The 17464-nt window shown below is 54.4% G+C and overlaps 1 protein-coding gene across 4 annotated transcripts in view; it reads right to left on the reverse strand.

Moving 5' to 3' along the window:
* The window catches only part of PRDM15 (PR/SET domain 15), a 55788-nt gene that overhangs the window by 24722 nt on the left and 13602 nt on the right, over positions 1-17464 (reverse strand). For all 4 annotated transcript variants that reach the window (XR_006732756.1, XM_045540706.1, XM_045540705.1 and 1 more), the window contains exons 3-10: positions 16829-16922; positions 15116-15269; positions 12872-13124; positions 10948-11049; positions 3228-3458; positions 1780-1909; positions 402-583; positions 73-167 (exon numbers count right to left, since the gene is read on the reverse strand). Coding sequence is in view for 3 of the 4 variants with exons in the window: in XM_045540706.1 (XP_045396662.1) it covers positions 73-167; positions 402-583; positions 1780-1909; positions 3228-3458; positions 10948-11049; positions 12872-13124; positions 15116-15269; positions 16829-16922 (1241 nt within the window). In the remaining variant the exon portion in view is untranslated. The remainder of the gene's footprint in view (positions 1-72; positions 168-401; positions 584-1779; positions 1910-3227; positions 3459-10947; positions 11050-12871; positions 13125-15115; positions 15270-16828; positions 16923-17464) is intronic.

Raw genomic sequence — 17464 nt, forward strand, 5'->3', positions numbered from 1 at the left:
CAACCCCCCACTGCGGGTTATCCAGTCAACCCGCTTCCACGCAACGGAGACCGCCCGGGCCATGCCACCCACCTCGTTCCTGCTGTGCTTGTAAGAAACATGCTGCTTCAGACTCTCCTTGCGGCTGAACAGCTTTGCGCATTCCTCACACTTGAACAGCTTGTCACCTGCGGAACCGACCGACAGAAAGCGGCTTCACTACTTCGAGCTCGTACTGAAAAAATATTCGCCATCTCTGAAGCGCGAGGTTCTCTGCCGAGTATGCGGAGCCCTCCCGCTCCCCCTGTGTCGGAAGGGACAGCTGGCCGGAGACACCAGCGCGGCTGCCACCCCTCACCGGCACGGCTGGCCACGAGGACCGGTGGCGGGACACACCCGCCGGCCTCCCGCCGCGTCCTCACCGTGCGAGCGCACGTGCCGGCTCAGGTTGCTGCTGTTCTGGAAGACCTTGCTGCAGATGCTGCACTGGTAAACCCGCCTGTGCTCCCCGAGCTGCTTGATGAGCTTCCGCCGGATGCCGTGCCTGCCCGACAGGATCAGGCTCCTCTTGAGCGAGATGGTGCTGTTCTGGTGGTGGGCGAACCTGCCCGAGAGAAGCAAACTGGTAAGGGACAGGCGGGAAACTGGGCCGCTGGGGAAGAGAGTTCAGGTGACAATCATCTTGGGAACAGCCTCCTTCCAACACTGCCCGGCTCAAGCCACGCCTCTGTGTGAGGGAGGCGGGAACTGCTGCGGCGTCACCTCCAGGGCCAGCACCTTGAAGGCTGAATGGCGTCAGTTAGGCCGCTCTGCACAGCCGCACACCCTGCTGGTTTTAGCTCTGGCCACGGGAAAGCCTGGAGGTGACTCTGTGTCTCAACTAGAACAATCACATCACACGTGTTCCGTTTTTCTCACTTGGTCTTAACTCTCAGTTTTATATTTTATCTGAATCTGATTTTTTAAAAGTTTCTTCCCCCTATTGGAAGTATTTTGATGGTGAGCCCCCGACATCCTCCGGGCAATGAGACCGTGTAAACAGGCAGCTGGCCCCGTCATTTCTGGTACTACTTTGGCCTCAGCTGCAGTACCTGCCGGTGCCCCGGGTGCACTCTGCAACTCGGGGCTCCACAAAGGGCCAAAGGAAAAAAGGGACCAGCACCGCAGTCAACTTTGGGGTGAAAATTTACCCAAGAATAAGTAAAACACAAAAATTTCCTGAAACAAAAATCTGCTTTACCACAGCAGCTATCTGCACAACCGTCAAAGGCGGGAGCAGCCCAGTGTCCCTCAGTGGACTCGGATGAACCTTCAGGACATCGCGTTCAGTGAAACAGGCCGGTAACAAAAGGGCAAATGCTGCATGATCCCACTCCCACAGGTCCCTAGAGTGGTCAAATTCACAGAGACTGGCAGCAGAGTGGGGGGCACCAGGGGCTGGGGAGGGGATGGGAGTCAGTGTTTCATGGGGACAGTTTCAGTCTGGGAAGATGAGAAGGTTCTGGAGATGGGCAGTGTGGTGATGGTTGCACAACAGTGTGAGTGTGCTTAATGCCCCTGAACTGTGCACCTCAACATAGTTAAAATCGTAAATTTTATGTTGCACATATTTTATCACAGTAAATAAATTTTTCTAACAGCTGTGCTCACAGTGGATGCATTATCACAGTCCTGAGCTCCAGAACATTCCTGCTGCTTCCCAAGCACGTCTCTGTCCCTCTCAAAGCCTCCCCTCCACAACGCACCAGCTGCCTTGGCACTGTCTGCCCACGGGGCGGCCCGAGTGCCGGCAGGACTCACTTTGGCACGGGGCTGGCGTCGCCGGCGCTGGAGGCCAGCTTCCCCAGGACCAGCTCCATAATCCGCTCGTCCGGCGTCACGCCCACAGGCTCGTCCGGGGGGACCTCGGTAATGATCTCTGCCACTTGCTCTGTGCGAGGGGACACGACAAGCCAAGTCACCAGCAGAGAAGGCGATAGACACGGCCAAACCACAGGGACACTGCCGTGGGGCTGCAGCCGGGCCACAGCGTGTGCAGGACTGTTATGGCTCACACGGGAAAGGAAACCCGGCAGTTTTTTGGATCCACAGATTTCCTTGTACATACAGGAAAGGAAAACGTGTTTCTCCTCCCAAACTGAAGTTGTAACTTGCGATTCTTGTTTAAAACCACATCACAACGTTACCCCAATCCTTTGTACCAACCAGAAATATTTTACATACATAGCAGAATCTAACTTATTAAAAATTAGTTCTGCCTGAGATTTTGAAATATTAATTTTTATGATTAGGCAAGCTATCTTGAGGACAGCAAGTGATGAACAGTGAAGTAACCACTTCACAAGCTTTCCGCCCTCCCCAACGTCTCTGCCTGTCCAGAGACAGGGAGCTGCCCGGGGCAGTTCACCGCGTCCTCCCGGCCAGTTCCCAACAGCTCCCGGACTGGGACCTGGCTGAAGACCCGGGGCCAGAGAGGGGAAGCCGAGACTAGAGAATAAGGATTCCTTCTCACTCTCAACAGAGGAATCCTGGGCTATCCCAGACAGCAAAGAGAACTGTCCAGTGTCAGTAACGAGGGTGGGGGAGGAGCCTCGCATCTTGTCGTCACGTGCAAGGACCCGCCATCCCCGCGCCAGGGGGCTTGGACGGGGCTGCGTGAGAACCACAGGGGCTGCACACCCGAGACGGTCGGTCACACGTCACTTCAAACTCAACTGAGGACACTATGATCAAGAAACAAACCCCAGGCAGGGCGTGAAACAAATAAATGCCCATCCCCGGGTCCCAGGTGAGCAAACCCTGGGGTGTCCGCACGTGGCCTGGTGACTGCTCGGTGATCAAGAAGGAGCCACTGGTAACACGACATGGACCAATCTTGAGCCACTGTAGGCCACACACACGGAGCCAGCACAGAGTTCCGTCCGTGAGAAATTCCAGGGCGGGTGAGCAATTTGTGCAGGAGACTCTCAGGAAAGTGCCGGGAGACGGAAATGTTCTCTGCCCACACGCAGGTGACCCACGTGCCACGTGTGGTGAGCAACACAGTCGGTGCAGCTCGCACTGTAACAGAGCCGACTGAGACAAAGGAGAAGGCGCAGCCTCCCCCGTCCCTGCAACTGCTCTACGCTGAGTTCTCCCACCTGGCACCGAGGCGACCTGGTCTCAGGCCCCGTCTCCCTGTCCTCCTGGTCCCCAGGCACCAGGAAGGCTGTGTCCCGCAGGAGACTCACCCCAGGACCGTTCCTCACCTGCCGGCTCCTTGTCCTCAACGATGACTAGAGGCTGCTCGGGTTTGGACGCTTTGGGTTTTCTCCCCCTTCGAGGCTTTTTCTTCTGTTCTTTGGTGGCCACAACACTCTCATTCGCGGGCACTGCAGGGGGGTCCCCCCGGGGTGCCTCTGGCTCCTTCTCGGGCGAAACCTCGCTCTGGCCGCCTGGAACAAGGCTCTTGGCTTGTTCCAAGTGACCCAAGAGATGCTCTGCAGGGAGGACACACGAATGCACCACGGTCAGGAGCCTGATTCCCACCCATGCCCTGGCCCCACCTCTACCCCCCATTTCTGTTTGTTAATAGTGCACCTTTTGTATAGGTAAATGAACGTTATTTCCACTGTTTTTGAAAGTAAAAGCATTTCCACTGCACAAACTCAACTATTTTAAAAAGCAAATCGGGTGATAAAAGCAGGGTAGGTTCACCGTGGGGACAGTTCTGTGAACAGTAAAAGCAGACGCACGCGTATGTTTGCAACTAAGACCTGGGGAGGATATAGCAAAATACTAAAGCGTTTCTCTCCAGATGGTGACATTACAGGCAATTTCTATTTTCTTCTTTAAGCTTATTTATATCTTCTAATTTTTCTACAATGACTATGTACTACATTTACTTTAAAATGTACTTTCAAAGAGGAATATTAAAAAATATTCAACACATGATAAACAAAATTTCCTTTAAAAATACTGCATGAAAACAAAAAGCTTTGCTTTATTTTTAATCAAAGAAAGCCCCAGAGACCTCCCAAGAAGAGACAATCGGAAGACACACAGGCAACGGGCAGGCGGGGCTGGGGACCAAGTCCAAGGATGGACCAGCTCTCTGATGGGAGGTGGGCAGGGCCCGCCAAGCTGGACACAGGGTACCAGCAAGCAGGAGGAAGACGTGGCCCATGAGATCGAACGTGACCAAGACTCACAGACAGAGGAAGCTGCGTGCAAATCTGGGCCTAGGACTGATTCTTCCTGTTATAAATCTCAACATACCCAAACAAAGGCATTAAGGACCAAGTGGCTGTTATTCCTCGTTTGTTCACTATTTAGAGACACTGTGCCGGGTGAGTGCTCAAGGAGCCAGGGCTAGTGAGGGAAAGAAAATTAAAAAGCAAACAGCAAAAGGTGACACGGCCATCAGCAGAACCAGCGAACAGCGAGCCCATCTGGCTGCAAATACAAGGAAAGGCTGATACACTAGAATGCTCCCGTTCCCCAACTGTGATTGCACTGCTGACTTTAAAACAAGGAAAGCAAGATTCCTGGGAGCCCGACACGCAGAGGGAACTCAAAGCTAAAGCATAAAAGCACAAGCTGATTCTGAGGCCCCCGGGACGAGGGCCCGGGAGACACGAGCTCAGGTCCACACTGGGCCCAGGAACCCAGCTGCTCATGCAAAGCCAGATCTCCGCCCGGATTCCGCGAGGGTCCAGCGGCCTAGGAAGGCTACCAGAAAGCTGGTCTCTGCTCAGGGCTTAGAGCGGCGGAGGGAGGTATTAAATGAGCCTCGACAGGAGCTGAAGCCCCGAGTCAGAGCCATTGGGGGTAGAGAAGGCGAATGCACACCATTCGAGCTAAAAAATAAATTCCAGTACGAACTGTGACCTATACCTATGGACCCCCCGGGAGGCCTGGCAGAAGCAAAACGGAAAGCTCTCTGCACCGCACTTCCACAATCCAGGGGCCAGGAAGGACCACGTGGGGCCGGGGAGGGGGGAAGATTCTCGCTACAGAGCTCACCACAGTACCAGCAAAAAAATCTCAAAAAGCTGAGCAATAAAGCAGTAAGCCCTGGGGGTGTCAGCAGACACACATAGGAATAAAACCCAGGGAAACTGGAATTCCCAGAGGATGGCATAAGCTAAGGGGGGAAAAGTACATTTAAATCAGTAAAGGGCGATAAAGCATGAAGAAAGGTGAGGACACACTGCAGAAAAGCAGTTATGAAAAATAACCAAATAAAATTTCTATAAAACAAAAAGCAGAGACACTAAACAAAAGAACAACGTATAGATTAAACAGAGAGTGAGACGCAACTACAGAGAGAAGCGGCAAAGCAAAACAGAGAGCGCCAAGGTTACCCAGGAAGGAAAACAGACAAGAAGCTGGAAGCTGCGTGGCCAAGAGAAGGTCTCAGACACGCACAGCAGGACCCACAGACAGAGCAGAGGACAGAAACAAGCCACGCGAGAGAAAAAGGCGGAGGGTCATGCAGCATGGACGAAAGACACAAGTCTTCAGACCCCAGAGCGTAAGGAGGAGAGCGAATAAGCCAAGGCTCCGTGACAAACTGCGGAACTTCAAAGGCGAGATTTCAAAAGCACCTTTGAAAGAGACGACCTAGGAAAGAACAACAGCGGTGACGGCGGACTTCTCAACAGCAATAATGGAGTCACAAAGCAGTAAAACCATATCCTCAAAGGGCAGAAAGAAAATCAGAGGACACCAAAAATTCAGTATCCAGTGAAAACAGTTTCCAGTATGAATAAAGACACTTGGAGACACAAACTGACAAGATTGTCACCTGCAGGCCTGCCCCAGAAGACGTTCTGGAGGCAGTAGGAAAGTGAGTTTAGATTGAAGGTTAGAAATACACAACAAAAGCTAACTATGGGGAAAAAAGCCATACGTATGGAAATTAGGAACTATCATTCTAGGTAACTATGGATTCAAACAAAAAATAATGCAAATCAGAAAATATTTAGAATTGAAATATGGGGGAAGGGAGACCACATATCAAAGAGAAGTACACACACTCAACTTATTAATGCTGCATTTTATATAGTGCACATAAATTTAGATACTCCGTGTAATCAAAACATGGAATGTGGTTACCATGGTTCTCAGGAAAAAACTGATCTGAAATGCTTGTAGGATATTAGAAAATAAGACAGCTGAAAACTAATGAGCTAAGCATTCAACTTAATAGAAAAGAAACAGAATAAACAAAAAGTATAAAAAGGAAATAATAAATAAGAGCAGAAATTAATAAAAATGAAAATTCAGTAGAAAGAATCAACAAAGCCAAAAGTTGGTGCTTTGAGAAGACTGGTAACGTTGTCACAGTCTGTCAAGGAAGAACTGAGAAGGCACAGCCAGCCAGTGCCGCTGTATGACGGAAACAGCAGCCCCCCACCCCCACAATTATCTCTCCATTTCCTGTGTTAGACATTACCTACCACTGAATACGGAAGCCTGGGACTGAGCTTTCTTACGCACGGTACTCTCCTACCCAACACACACCCTTCTCCCAACCTCACCAATATATCCCTACCACAATTTTTGGGTAAATCAATAATCAGTGTTTACATAATTATGACCATAAAAATGTATTCATAGCTGTGCCATATATGGGTTATGATTAGCTTTTTTATATATACAACTTCTGTCTTCCTGGAATTAACTGTTGCCTTGCGTTTTAACATTGCTTATTTTTTTCTATGTATATGTCACTAACTGATCCCTAAACTCTCTACCAGAAGTCTAACTTTTCTCTCGACAAGAACATCAGCTAACCTCTCTTTTTCTTTTCTTTCCCTTTTGGAGCCTTTCTTCCTGGAGTCCTGGGTCCCACTCCAATCTGCACCAGTTACCCCTGAGACCCAGGGCAGAGCTCCTGTCCCACAACCTCCCGCACCAGCAACCTGGGCGTTCCTTTGACCCTTCCTGTGTCCTACGCTCAGTGGATGTCCGTCCTGCGTCCTGGCTGTCGGCACCGTAAAACACCCTTACGACGTTTTGTTAACTTCTCACCACCTGAGCCCCACCTTTCAAGGAAACTCCTTTCCCCAACTGTCCTGCTGGAGTGCGGGTCTGCACCCAGGCTCTGTCAGTAGCGTGGGGACACAGAGGCCCGAGAGCACTGTTCCTGGCAAGCCAATGGAGGCGTCCGGCTCTCAGAAGCTGCACGGGTGTGGATGCCAGCCCAGCGTCAGCGTGGGTGGCCATGTCCCTGCCAGGCAGGTCTGGCACCCTGCCGCGGAATTCCAGGGTTCTCCTTTCTTGATTCTTTGGCCCTTCTTGGAAATTATTTTATCTTTTTCTTTTCTTCTTTTTTTAGAGACAAAGTCTCACTCTGTTGCCCAGGCTGGAGTGCAGTGGCACCATCATAGCTCACTACAGCCTCGAACTCCTGGGCTCCAGAGATCCTCCTGCCTCAGCCTCTTGAGTAGCTGGGACTGCAGGCCTGCACCACCACACCCGGCTAATTTTTAAATTTTTTGTAGAGACGGGGTCACACTATGTTGCCACTCCCGTCTCAAACCCTGGGCTTTATCGATCCTCCCGCCTCGGCCTCCCAAAGTGCTGGGATTACAGGCATGAGCCTCCTCACTCAGCCTCCTTCTTGTAAATTTTGAGCTACTCAGTGCCTTCAACATGTCCCTTCCTAGTAAAGCACCTGGGGTGAGTTCTGCTGTTCGCAGAGAGGAACCCCACGGGGAGCCCTGCCGCCTTCTTTTTGGGTGGAGCCCTCATTTTACGGGAGGCCATCCTCCAGTAACCTCACGAGAACAATGACACAGGAGGTCACGTCTGTGCCGTGACTGTCTGAATACACCCTTGGCTGCTCTCACCCTAGAACAATGACGTGGCTTAAGAATTTCTGGTTGGGGTCGTGAAGTATTAATATGATGCCACTCTGATTCTCACCGTGTCAGGCAGCTTGGTTTCTTCTCTCTGAAAGTTTTTCTTCTTTAAATCTGAAGACGATTTCACGCTTCGTGGCGATGCGGCTTGGCGGTGCTGGTTACTCACCGGGCCTTCCCACTTGGAAGCACGTCCCAGGTCTGCAGCAGTTTCCGACTCCTCATCCTGGCCTGTGGATTCACCCTCTTCTCTGTGGAACCCCTCTCGGGCCGACACTTCAGTCCTCCCATCTTTTCCCTACAGTCTCCTCTTTATGTCACCTCTCTGGAAGACTCCTCAGTGTCCTGCAGTACTCATCCCTCAAACTTAATTCTGTGAGCACAGCTTTAATTTCCAGTTATTTTCTGTTCTCCAATTTGTTTTAATAGCAACCTGTTCTTACTTCAAGGTTGCAACAGACGTTTTCCTGTTTTGGTTTGGTTTTCAGTTTTCTCAGAGCAGTTGCTTCTGTTGGCTGTGGCGGTCCCCTCTCTCACGTGAGCCCTCATCCAGGGTCCACAGTGCTCACACCTGAGGTGGCCCCGGGTGCCCCGGGCGTGGGTGGCTTCCTGCAGGATGGCCGGGGGGCGAGTGGCCATATTCCTGGGCACTGGCCGGTTCCCCCAGAGAAACCCAACCCTCCCCTTCCCGGACCACAAACCGGGCTGCCCCTGTGCTGGGAGGAAAGCGCGAGGACGCTGCAGGGGTCTCGTCTCGGCAGTGTGACTTCCCCGAGTCCCGTCTTCAGTCCGGCGCATTCCTGGAGGCCCCACTCACGGGTCCCTCCGCGTTAGCTCCCCGGAGGGTCAACCCCAGTATTCTGCCGACAGGGATGGGGCAGAACCGAGGGGTGTGACCACCTCCTGTGCACACTCCCAGCCAACCTCCGTGTCTTCGGCCCAAGGCATCTGGCACCTTCCCTTTCTGGACCTCTCCGGAGCTCTGAGGCAGGCGCTGACTTGCTACCTGGTCTCCCCCACTGCTGGCTTCAGCTCCTCTTGTCTGCACAGCAGTTGTCATTTCCCCAAACACTTTCCAGCTTCCAAACGTGCCTGCTGCCCCACGTGTCCCCATTTTCTTTTGTTTTTGCCCTTTTAGTGAAATTCCAGGAGGGCGGCAAGGTTAATGCACCTGTTTGATGCACAAGGTCCTTAGGGGATGCTTGGGATGTGAGCAGGGCTCCCCCAGGGGACAACAGGGAAATGACATCCCTCAGAGGACACGACGAGGATGACAGTCTTCTGTCTCACCGTACTGTACTGCCACTCTAATGACTTCGCCAAGTCCCTGGTGTCAGGAGTGTGTGGTGTACCTGACTGTAAAAAGCATAAGCCAACCTCCAATTGCCCGTAGTCGTGCATCTTCTAAGTTTAATTAAAAAAATAAAAGAAGCTCAAGTTCAAGCGTTGGTTTGGTTTGGATGTTAGCCTTCCTCAAAGAGAGCAAACCCGCCAAGTATGATCCTGAAACTACAAAGCCAAGTCTCCCTACTTCCAGCAAACACCTGGCAGCTTCAGACCCCATGAGACGAGACAGATCGGAACCGCTGTGTTCCCCGTGACAACACAGCAGTGCTGGTGCAGCGCAAAGAGGTCCAGTCCTGGAAGGCCCGGTCAGGACAGGCCTGTCATCTGGCCCTGGGGCCATGCTCAGCGCCAGTCTGTGGGGCACACGGCCCCTCCACCCTCGCAGGCGGGCCTCAAGGGTCCTGCTCCTGCATAGCCCCTCCTTTACCGACAAGACCCCCAGAGAGAGGCTGCAGCGGACAGAACAGCCCACGACCACTCGGCCTGAGTCTGAAGCCCGCTCAGCCACACTCTGGCTGCACAACTTTGGGCAGGTGATTCAATCACCCCCCGCCCCGGCCCGCGGTCTGCCCGGCCCTCACGTGGGAGCCACAGGTGCACCGACGCCTGCTGGGAGAGTTCACAGAGCTCACACGGCTGAGTGCTTAGAAGAGGACCCGGCACTGAGTCCGTCTCAGGAAATGTCAGCCGGACTGAATGCGGGGTACCCAAGTTCACAGCCGTACACAGATAGGACAAGTAGAATTCTGCCACAGTGAGGAATTTGTTTTCTTCACTCAAAACTAGCCACCAGGAGAAAACACAAAACAAACAAAACAGCCTTTCTTGCTCTGTGGACTAAACGACCACGTCTTGGTGCTGCCCCCTGTGCTGTGAAGTCTGGGGTGGGCCTGTTCTTCGCAGACCCGGCTCCTAACACCCAGCAGCCGCCTTGCTATTCTCATCTCTGTGACAAACACAAAACCCTCCTCCCCAAGCAGGGGCACAATGACATGTCAGCAAATTCGTTAAAGCCAAGATTGGTAGGACGTCCTGGGAAACTGTGACCAGAGAGCTAAAGTCAGTCTGTCCCTGTCCCAAAGCAGATGGACGATCCCTGCTGAGTCACCGAGGCTTCTCTGTGGAACCCTCACACTAGTCTTGTTACTAAAACCCACCTGGGAGGAACCTTCTCACAGGTTCCAGCACATTCCAGCCGCTGACCTGGTGAAGGCAGCCAGTCAGGCCTGTGCCACCAGCCCAGGGTGCCTCGATCACACGCTCCAGCTGCTCTGGCTGAAACCCCGCTCCGAGCGCACTCTACACGTGACAGAAAGCCACGCGCTGTCACCACACATCGTTCCCCCGCCTGCCTGCCTGAGTCTCCGTCACCACACGGCAGCCGCACACTAACGCAGCAAAGTCCTGCCCTGCGAGACATCGCAGCAAGTGCCCAGGGCACCGCGCCACTCGGGAGTGCATCTAGTTCTCTCCTGGCCACCTTAAATGGGTGTGACAACCGGAGTAGATAAAGAAACAGAGGAAGGGAGAGTCACTGTTGGGACGACAAAGGTGACACTGTGGGACAGACGGCGTGGGCTGCCGTCCCCCAAGTCAGCCTGGCTGTGCAGTCACACACCCCACGCAGCCGAGGGCTCTGCTGGAAGCTTTAAACCTGAGAAGGCTAAACCGTGGGGGGAGCACCCGCAGCCCTGGGGAGGCGACAGTGCAGGCAGAGGGAGTCCAGCACAGGAGCCTCACAACCGCCGACATCCTGCCCGCCCGGCCTTACCATTCAGCAGCTGCAGCTCGAGGAAGGAGGCGGAGCACACCTTGCAGGCCCAGGGGCTGGGCTCCGACTCCACAGGGGCGCTGTTTTCCAGGGTGCCTGCAGCTGCAGGAGACAAGAGAGGAGAGCAGGTGACCCACCGCCCCTGTGTCTCCATGCAACCCCGCCCCGAGGAGAGGGGCCTGTTCTAATGGCGGTGGGGAGGAGGAGGAGGAGAAGGGGGAGAAAACGGGTACTCTCAATGTCCCAGGCACTGTTCTAGAGTTTTCACACATTGACTCACTCGCCCCGTGACTATCTCTGTGTCACAGATGAGGAAACTGAGCCCAGGGACGTGGGGCCAGAGCAGCCTATGGCAGGGTCTGTCCTCTCACCAGTCGTGGAAATGTGACTTCCTTCAAGAAACCTGCCCGGTGGGACCAGACCTATCCCTTTATTTGACTTCAAGAAAAAAATACATGCTAAGTAACCAAATGTAATTCCCCAATCTCGCATGGGCTCATAGAATAAGAGACGGTGGCATGCCAAACACCCAGCCAGTAGGTGCCGCTGCGCCTGGTCTGCCGCAGCTACCGCGCTGCCCAGCAGAACCCTCCGTGATGACAGCCAAGCTCCTTAACACACGCTGGTGCCCTGGGGGAGGTAAACTTTTAACTTTGTTCCATTTGAATTTAGATTTAAACAGACACCTGGGGCAGGTGGCTGCTGTTCTGGGCAGCACCTCTAGGCTTTCACCCCACGCCCCACAGGTCTGGGGAGGGAGGACAGTGACGAGGGCTCATAAGATCACAAGAAGGAAGAAGTACAAAGGGCGTATGGAATTTTTTGTCGTTCTTAAAGCAAAGGAAGAACAGAGGGAGATTGGCACCTGCAGGGTACTGTTGCAGGACGCCCCTCCCACCAGCCTCTGCTTTCCCTTGTGCCCACTCTGGGCTCCGCCGGCTGGAGAAGCCCAGGAGGAGACCGTGGACACGCGGAAACCACAGCCAAATTCCCGTTCCTCTCTCCCTCCCAAATGCACTCAGGCTCCAGAGAGGGAAACACACACCTGCACGGGAACGTTTCAGGAAAGGAGGACCAGGAACGGGTTAGCTGGAAGCCACCGAGTGAGAACAAAGGGAATTTCCTCCCACGGCACAGGCTGCTGTCCCCGCAGTGAGGCCCCCCACCCCACGCATGTAGTTCAAGCTACCCCCAAACTGCAGGCAGCTATCTGCGACCTAGTGCTCCCTGCTAAGTAGTGGGGACTAACTGGAACTCATCATGACGACTGTCCTCTCATCAAGGGAAGTATTCGGCATTTTCCAAAATTCAATTTTAAAAGAATGTTTAAGAAAAGAAATTATCCAACAATTAGAAGGCAATTCTTGATTGCCAATCACTTAGTAGCCAACAAGAGAGAAGTTTCTCCGTGAAAGCCACCCCTACACACCCAAGGAGATGCCAGATAGTGACGGCAGGAAAAACGCCTGGGATCTGCCAGCAGGTCAGCGTGTGCGGGCAAACAGAGGTACGCAGTCAGACGGCAGGGACAGCAAGGCCTCAACTACGTGAAAATGCAAAGTTGTAAAAGAAAAGAGACCGCAAACCCAGAGGACAGAGAACAGCTCGATGTTTGCTGGTGAGGAGGCGGCCAACGGCGAGAGAACCTTCCGGGGTGAAGGGGATGTCCCATAACTCGACTGGGGTGGAGCTTACACACCTGCACACACTTGTCAGAGCTCTCCTGTCTGTCAGCCCCGACGTTTAATGAGCAGACAGACAGACCCAACTCCGTCAGTGAGAGCAGCCCCTACCCTGCCTGCACCGGGGCCGGCCGGCACGATTCGTCTCTCTAGCGAGGGCTGGCGCATGCAGCCAAGGTGCCAGCAGCCCCTCCAGCAAGGCGTGCAGGAAGGTGGCCACAGGACACGGGGTCACCACGTACCGTGGACACTGGTGCAGGCCTGCTTCAGCATGGGCTTGTCCATCTTCTTGGCGTAAAAGGCCGCGTACCACACGCGCAGCTCGGTGCCCGGGGGGATGTCTCTGGAGGTGGTGAAGTACACGTCGCTGCCGTGCTGGTAGGCCGTCAGGTTCTGGTGCGCAGGCTCCGCCGCCGGCCGCACCAGCATCATCCAGTTGCAGTCGTCCTCGTTGGACGTGTCGAAGCACACGGGGTGCCCGTCCTTCTGGAACACCTGGGGGGAGCCCGGCCCGCGAGGGGCCAGGGAAGGGCTGATTACCTAAGAGTGTATGTGTGGGGGTGCTGGGGAACCCCGCTAGACAGTGCTGCGTCAGAGGACACGACCTGCTCAGGTGTTTACAATGGTCGGGAAGGTCATGGTGGACCACGTGGCTTAGGCAGGCCAGGCTGGCCAGAGGCAAAACGCAGCAGTAGAGACAGCAAAAGATCCATGTGTCATCAGACACCTGAGCTCTACACCTGGTCCAGGTGTTGTTGGGACACCTGAGTTCTACTCACTGCCCAGGGGTGGAACTCAGGTTCTCATCAGTTTATGCGGACATGAGGACATCTAAGTCCTGCTCCTGTTCCAGGTGTTATGGGGACACCTGAGCCCTATGCATGGTCTGGTGGGAATTGGGACACTTGAGTTATACCCATGGTCCACGTGAGCACCTGGACACCTGAGTCCTACTCTGGGCTCTGCTGCAGGCATGCAAGGTGACGTTAGCCAAGTTCCTCGGTCTCTACAAGCTGTCCCTCATCTGTAAAACAGCACTATTGCCCTATGGATTAAAAGCAGGCAGGGAGCAGGAAGAGAAGCTTAAATATATTGAAGTTCAAGTCAACCACGCGCGTACAGGAGGGCTTTGTCCCCCTCTTCTTGCTGTGATCGTTGCTTCCCCACCATAGGAAGAGATCTCTCCCCTCGCCCAAGCTTTGCCTGCAGAGGCCCCTCTGAGGATAGAGCCCTCGGGAGCGAGGGGAGGGGGCAGAGGGGACCCCCAGGTGTCTAATGACCTCCTGTCACCGTGGAAAGTGTGCCCCCTGTGGGTGACACCCTCCCTCTGGCAGCCCACAGGTGCCCCTGGGCAGACAGGTGACCGAGGCTGGCGCTGGCGTGTGCACTGAAAACAAGACGACACCAGACGGGAACCTTCCGAATCGAGCAGCTGGAAGACAACCAAAGTGGGCGCAAAGGACGTTCTGAATGGGGACTCACTCCGGCTGTGAGCCCACACCACTGCCTGCGTCGGCCACCTGGGTCCCACGAAACACAGCATGCGGCCAGCAGCCTCTCCGAGGCGCGGTTCTAGGCCTTTATGTCACTCCTTGACATGAAACAGCCTTTCTCATTCTTTTCTTTCTTTTTTTGTACATAAAGCACCTTTCCTTTTCCCCTTTCTGCTGAAATCTGCCTTATACGCTCAATTTTTCAAAGGACTGCTAAGAAAACAAGCTTAGGATTCCCTCTGCCTGTCCTTTGGAGGGTCTCTAGGGACAGCTGACCTCCGTCCACCGCACCCCACTCCTCCTGTGTTTTTGTCTCAGACGCCTCGGAAGGCTCATGCCACACCGGCACCACGCCGCAGGCGGACAGGGTGGTGAACAACCCGCCTCACCTGGCCCCGTGGGGCTTACAGAGGTCACGTTTTAAGCACTCTAAGCCCCCTTGCAATTTACACCCACTTCGTTTTCTCAATTTCACGTAAAAGTAGAGAACAGCTGTCTTTGCTCAGTCTGATGTGCTAAATTTTTAGAGCTGCCAAACTTTGTGCTATTGCCTGGCATCTCACTGCTGCCCAATCAAAACACCTGCCTTTGAAAGAGCTTTGCAAAATGCAGTATGCCCTGCCTAGGTGTGAAAATAACTAGGTTGCTGCACTCTTGCAAAACCACCACACAGAACCTGCAGTATCAACCCAGGTTGTAAGAGAACTGAGGTCAGCGTTTTGGGTTTACTCCTGCACACATTTTAAATACACTCTTTAATATTCTGCAAAATTGAAAATTATAAAATACTAACTTAAGTTTGATACTCTTGTGATATACAAGCTAAAAAAAAAAAAGAAAAATATTTTCTTGGAAACTAAGCAGCACTACAATGCTCAGAGCGGTGTCCGAGGCACTTACAAATCACTGGGACCCACAGTCGGCACACCCACGCCCACAGGGGAGGCCACGAAGCCACCCGGCTCCTGGGCTCTCGCTGGCAACCGGCTTTACCTTCAGTGGGAACGCGGACTCCTTCTCCCATTTGGCGACCCTCCGGGACTCGAACGGACCAAACTGCGTCCGCTTCACGAGCTGAGTGACGGCGAACACGCCTTCGGCTCCGTCTTCCAGCCGCCTGATCTCCAAGTTGGGAGGAAGGGATGACCTGGAAACGGAACAAAACGGGAGACTCGCGAGAGGACGGCCACTAGGATGACCTCCAAGCTCACTCTCACCGACCCCCGCGTGGCTTTCAAAATCACTTCTCCGCGGTGGTGAGACAGAAGCCGCCCTCGCAAGGGCCATGCAGTGGTGCTGACGCCCCCAGGCTGTGGTGCTCAGCTGTAGTCCTGTGGCCGTGGCCACACAGTGCCGAACCACCACAAGGCCCCAGCCAGATTCGCCCAGAGCACACGCTGGAGGGGCGGTTGGCTAAAGGACGCATTTAAAACCCCCGTGAGCCGAGCGACATGGGACAAGAGAGCAGGCCAGCCCGGCTCTCGCCCGCAAGGCGCACACTGGGCCAGGGCGGAAGGACCACAGAACTGGAGACGAGGAACCACGTGGAGGGCACCACGGGAAAGACACACGTGCCACAGGCCTCCCAAAGACCAGAGGAGGGTTTCCAGCCAGGCGGGACGGGGCCAGTTTCTCCAAGGATGTGGCCGGAGTGACCAAAGCAGAAGAACGTGCAGGATGGGGCACAAGACGAAGGCACACCAGCTGGGACCTCGGCGCCAGGCCAGGGCAGCCGAGCCCAAGACATGTCCAGAGCAGCAGCGGACGCCAGGGTGCCTGGAGCACAGGCCCCCACGGCAGAGTGGGAGGCCGGGTGACACCATGGACCCCTCACGGAGGGCCTGACTGTGGGACTAATGGTTTCAACTGAACGTTCGTGGGCAAAAGGCAACCCTGAAGGCTTTTGGAAGCCAAGACGCGGTCAGCTCTCCACTGAGGCAAAAATATTAATCTCTTTGTTTTGCATAGAATAAGGTCAGCCTGAGAAGAAAAGAATAACGGGTGGGTGGTCGGGAGGCTCCCGGCAATAGTACAGCAAAGATGGAAACGGTCTTAGCTTTGTCACCACACGCCCGGCCCACCACACACGACAGCACCACAACCAGGGCCACCCGTCTTCTCCACGTCACAGGCAGCCCAGCTCCAGAGAGCAGAAGGCCTTGTCCAAGGTCACTTGCTCTGGGCCGCCGGGTGACGCAGCCTCCACAGGTAAACATGGCAGGGCCACCTGGAAGGGCCACTTGCAGGTGTTTCCAGAACCTGCATCGGCTCTGCCCTGTCACCTCTGCTCAGACCCAGCGCCCCCAGCCCAGCCCACCGGGCTGGTCCCCAGCGTGTGCCAGCTGCAGGCCTGGGTCGGACACAGAGCAGACCTCAGCGTGGCTGCCTTTGCTCTGTGCACCGGCCACTCGGCCAGTCAGCTCTCCGCGGACGCCACGCTGTGTCGGGGACAGCCGGGCTCTGCAGAACGTTGGGCTGGGTCAAAGAACTCAGTCTGGAGCTCTGAGACATGTCGTGGCTCGTCCTGGCAGCACGGCTGCTCGGTTCACAGGGGACGGAGCCACTAACCCCACGGCAAGTCTCTCTGCTCCTTCTCCCCCGTGTGCAGACACACAGGCTGCTGAGCTCGCGCCGCAGTGGACACGGAGGTGACCCTGTTTGACACACGGGGCTGGGGAAGTAAGAGCAGCTCACGCGGTCACTCACCTTGCCCTGCTTAACACAAAGGAGTCCTTGACCATGACCACGGGGCCCAGCTCCGGACACTCGGAGTCGTGGTACTGGCTGCAGTCTTCACACCCTGTGAGCAGACACCCAAGCGTCAGAGCGTCAGCGGGGACGGCATCCGCGTGGGGACACCCAAAGAACATGAACCTGGGACGCGAGGACCCCTGCCCCGTGGGGGGGTGACCCGTGGTCAGGGACACGTGTGCCCCAACACCACAGAGACAAGTGAGGGCACAAGCCCATGTCACAAATGCCCTCTCAGTGCTCCCGGAAATGTCAGGGGTGCAAAACAGGACACACCCCCAAGGAAAAGACCCAGCTCTGAGGACACCTCAAATTATACGGTCACCTCTGTGGTGACCAAGAACAGATCTTCCCCCAACACTGAGAATAAATGAAAATCTACAAATGTTAACCCATTTATCATAAATCTAACACACTTTCCTCGTCCTAAACCCCCGGATTACTTTCTGAATCAAGCGGTACCCCCTGCAACGTGCCCTTTGCCAGGAGTTCTGAGTAAGACGACCCTGTTAAAACCGCACCCCTGACGTGCACTGCGCATGTAGTCACGTTTCCTAAGGCAATTCCAAAAGAAACAGCTTTTCTCTACAT

The sequence above is a fragment of the Lemur catta genome, chromosome 1 (assembly GCF_020740605.2).
Source record: "Lemur catta isolate mLemCat1 chromosome 1, mLemCat1.pri, whole genome shotgun sequence".
Lineage (NCBI taxonomy): Eukaryota > Metazoa > Chordata > Mammalia > Primates > Lemuridae > Lemur > Lemur catta.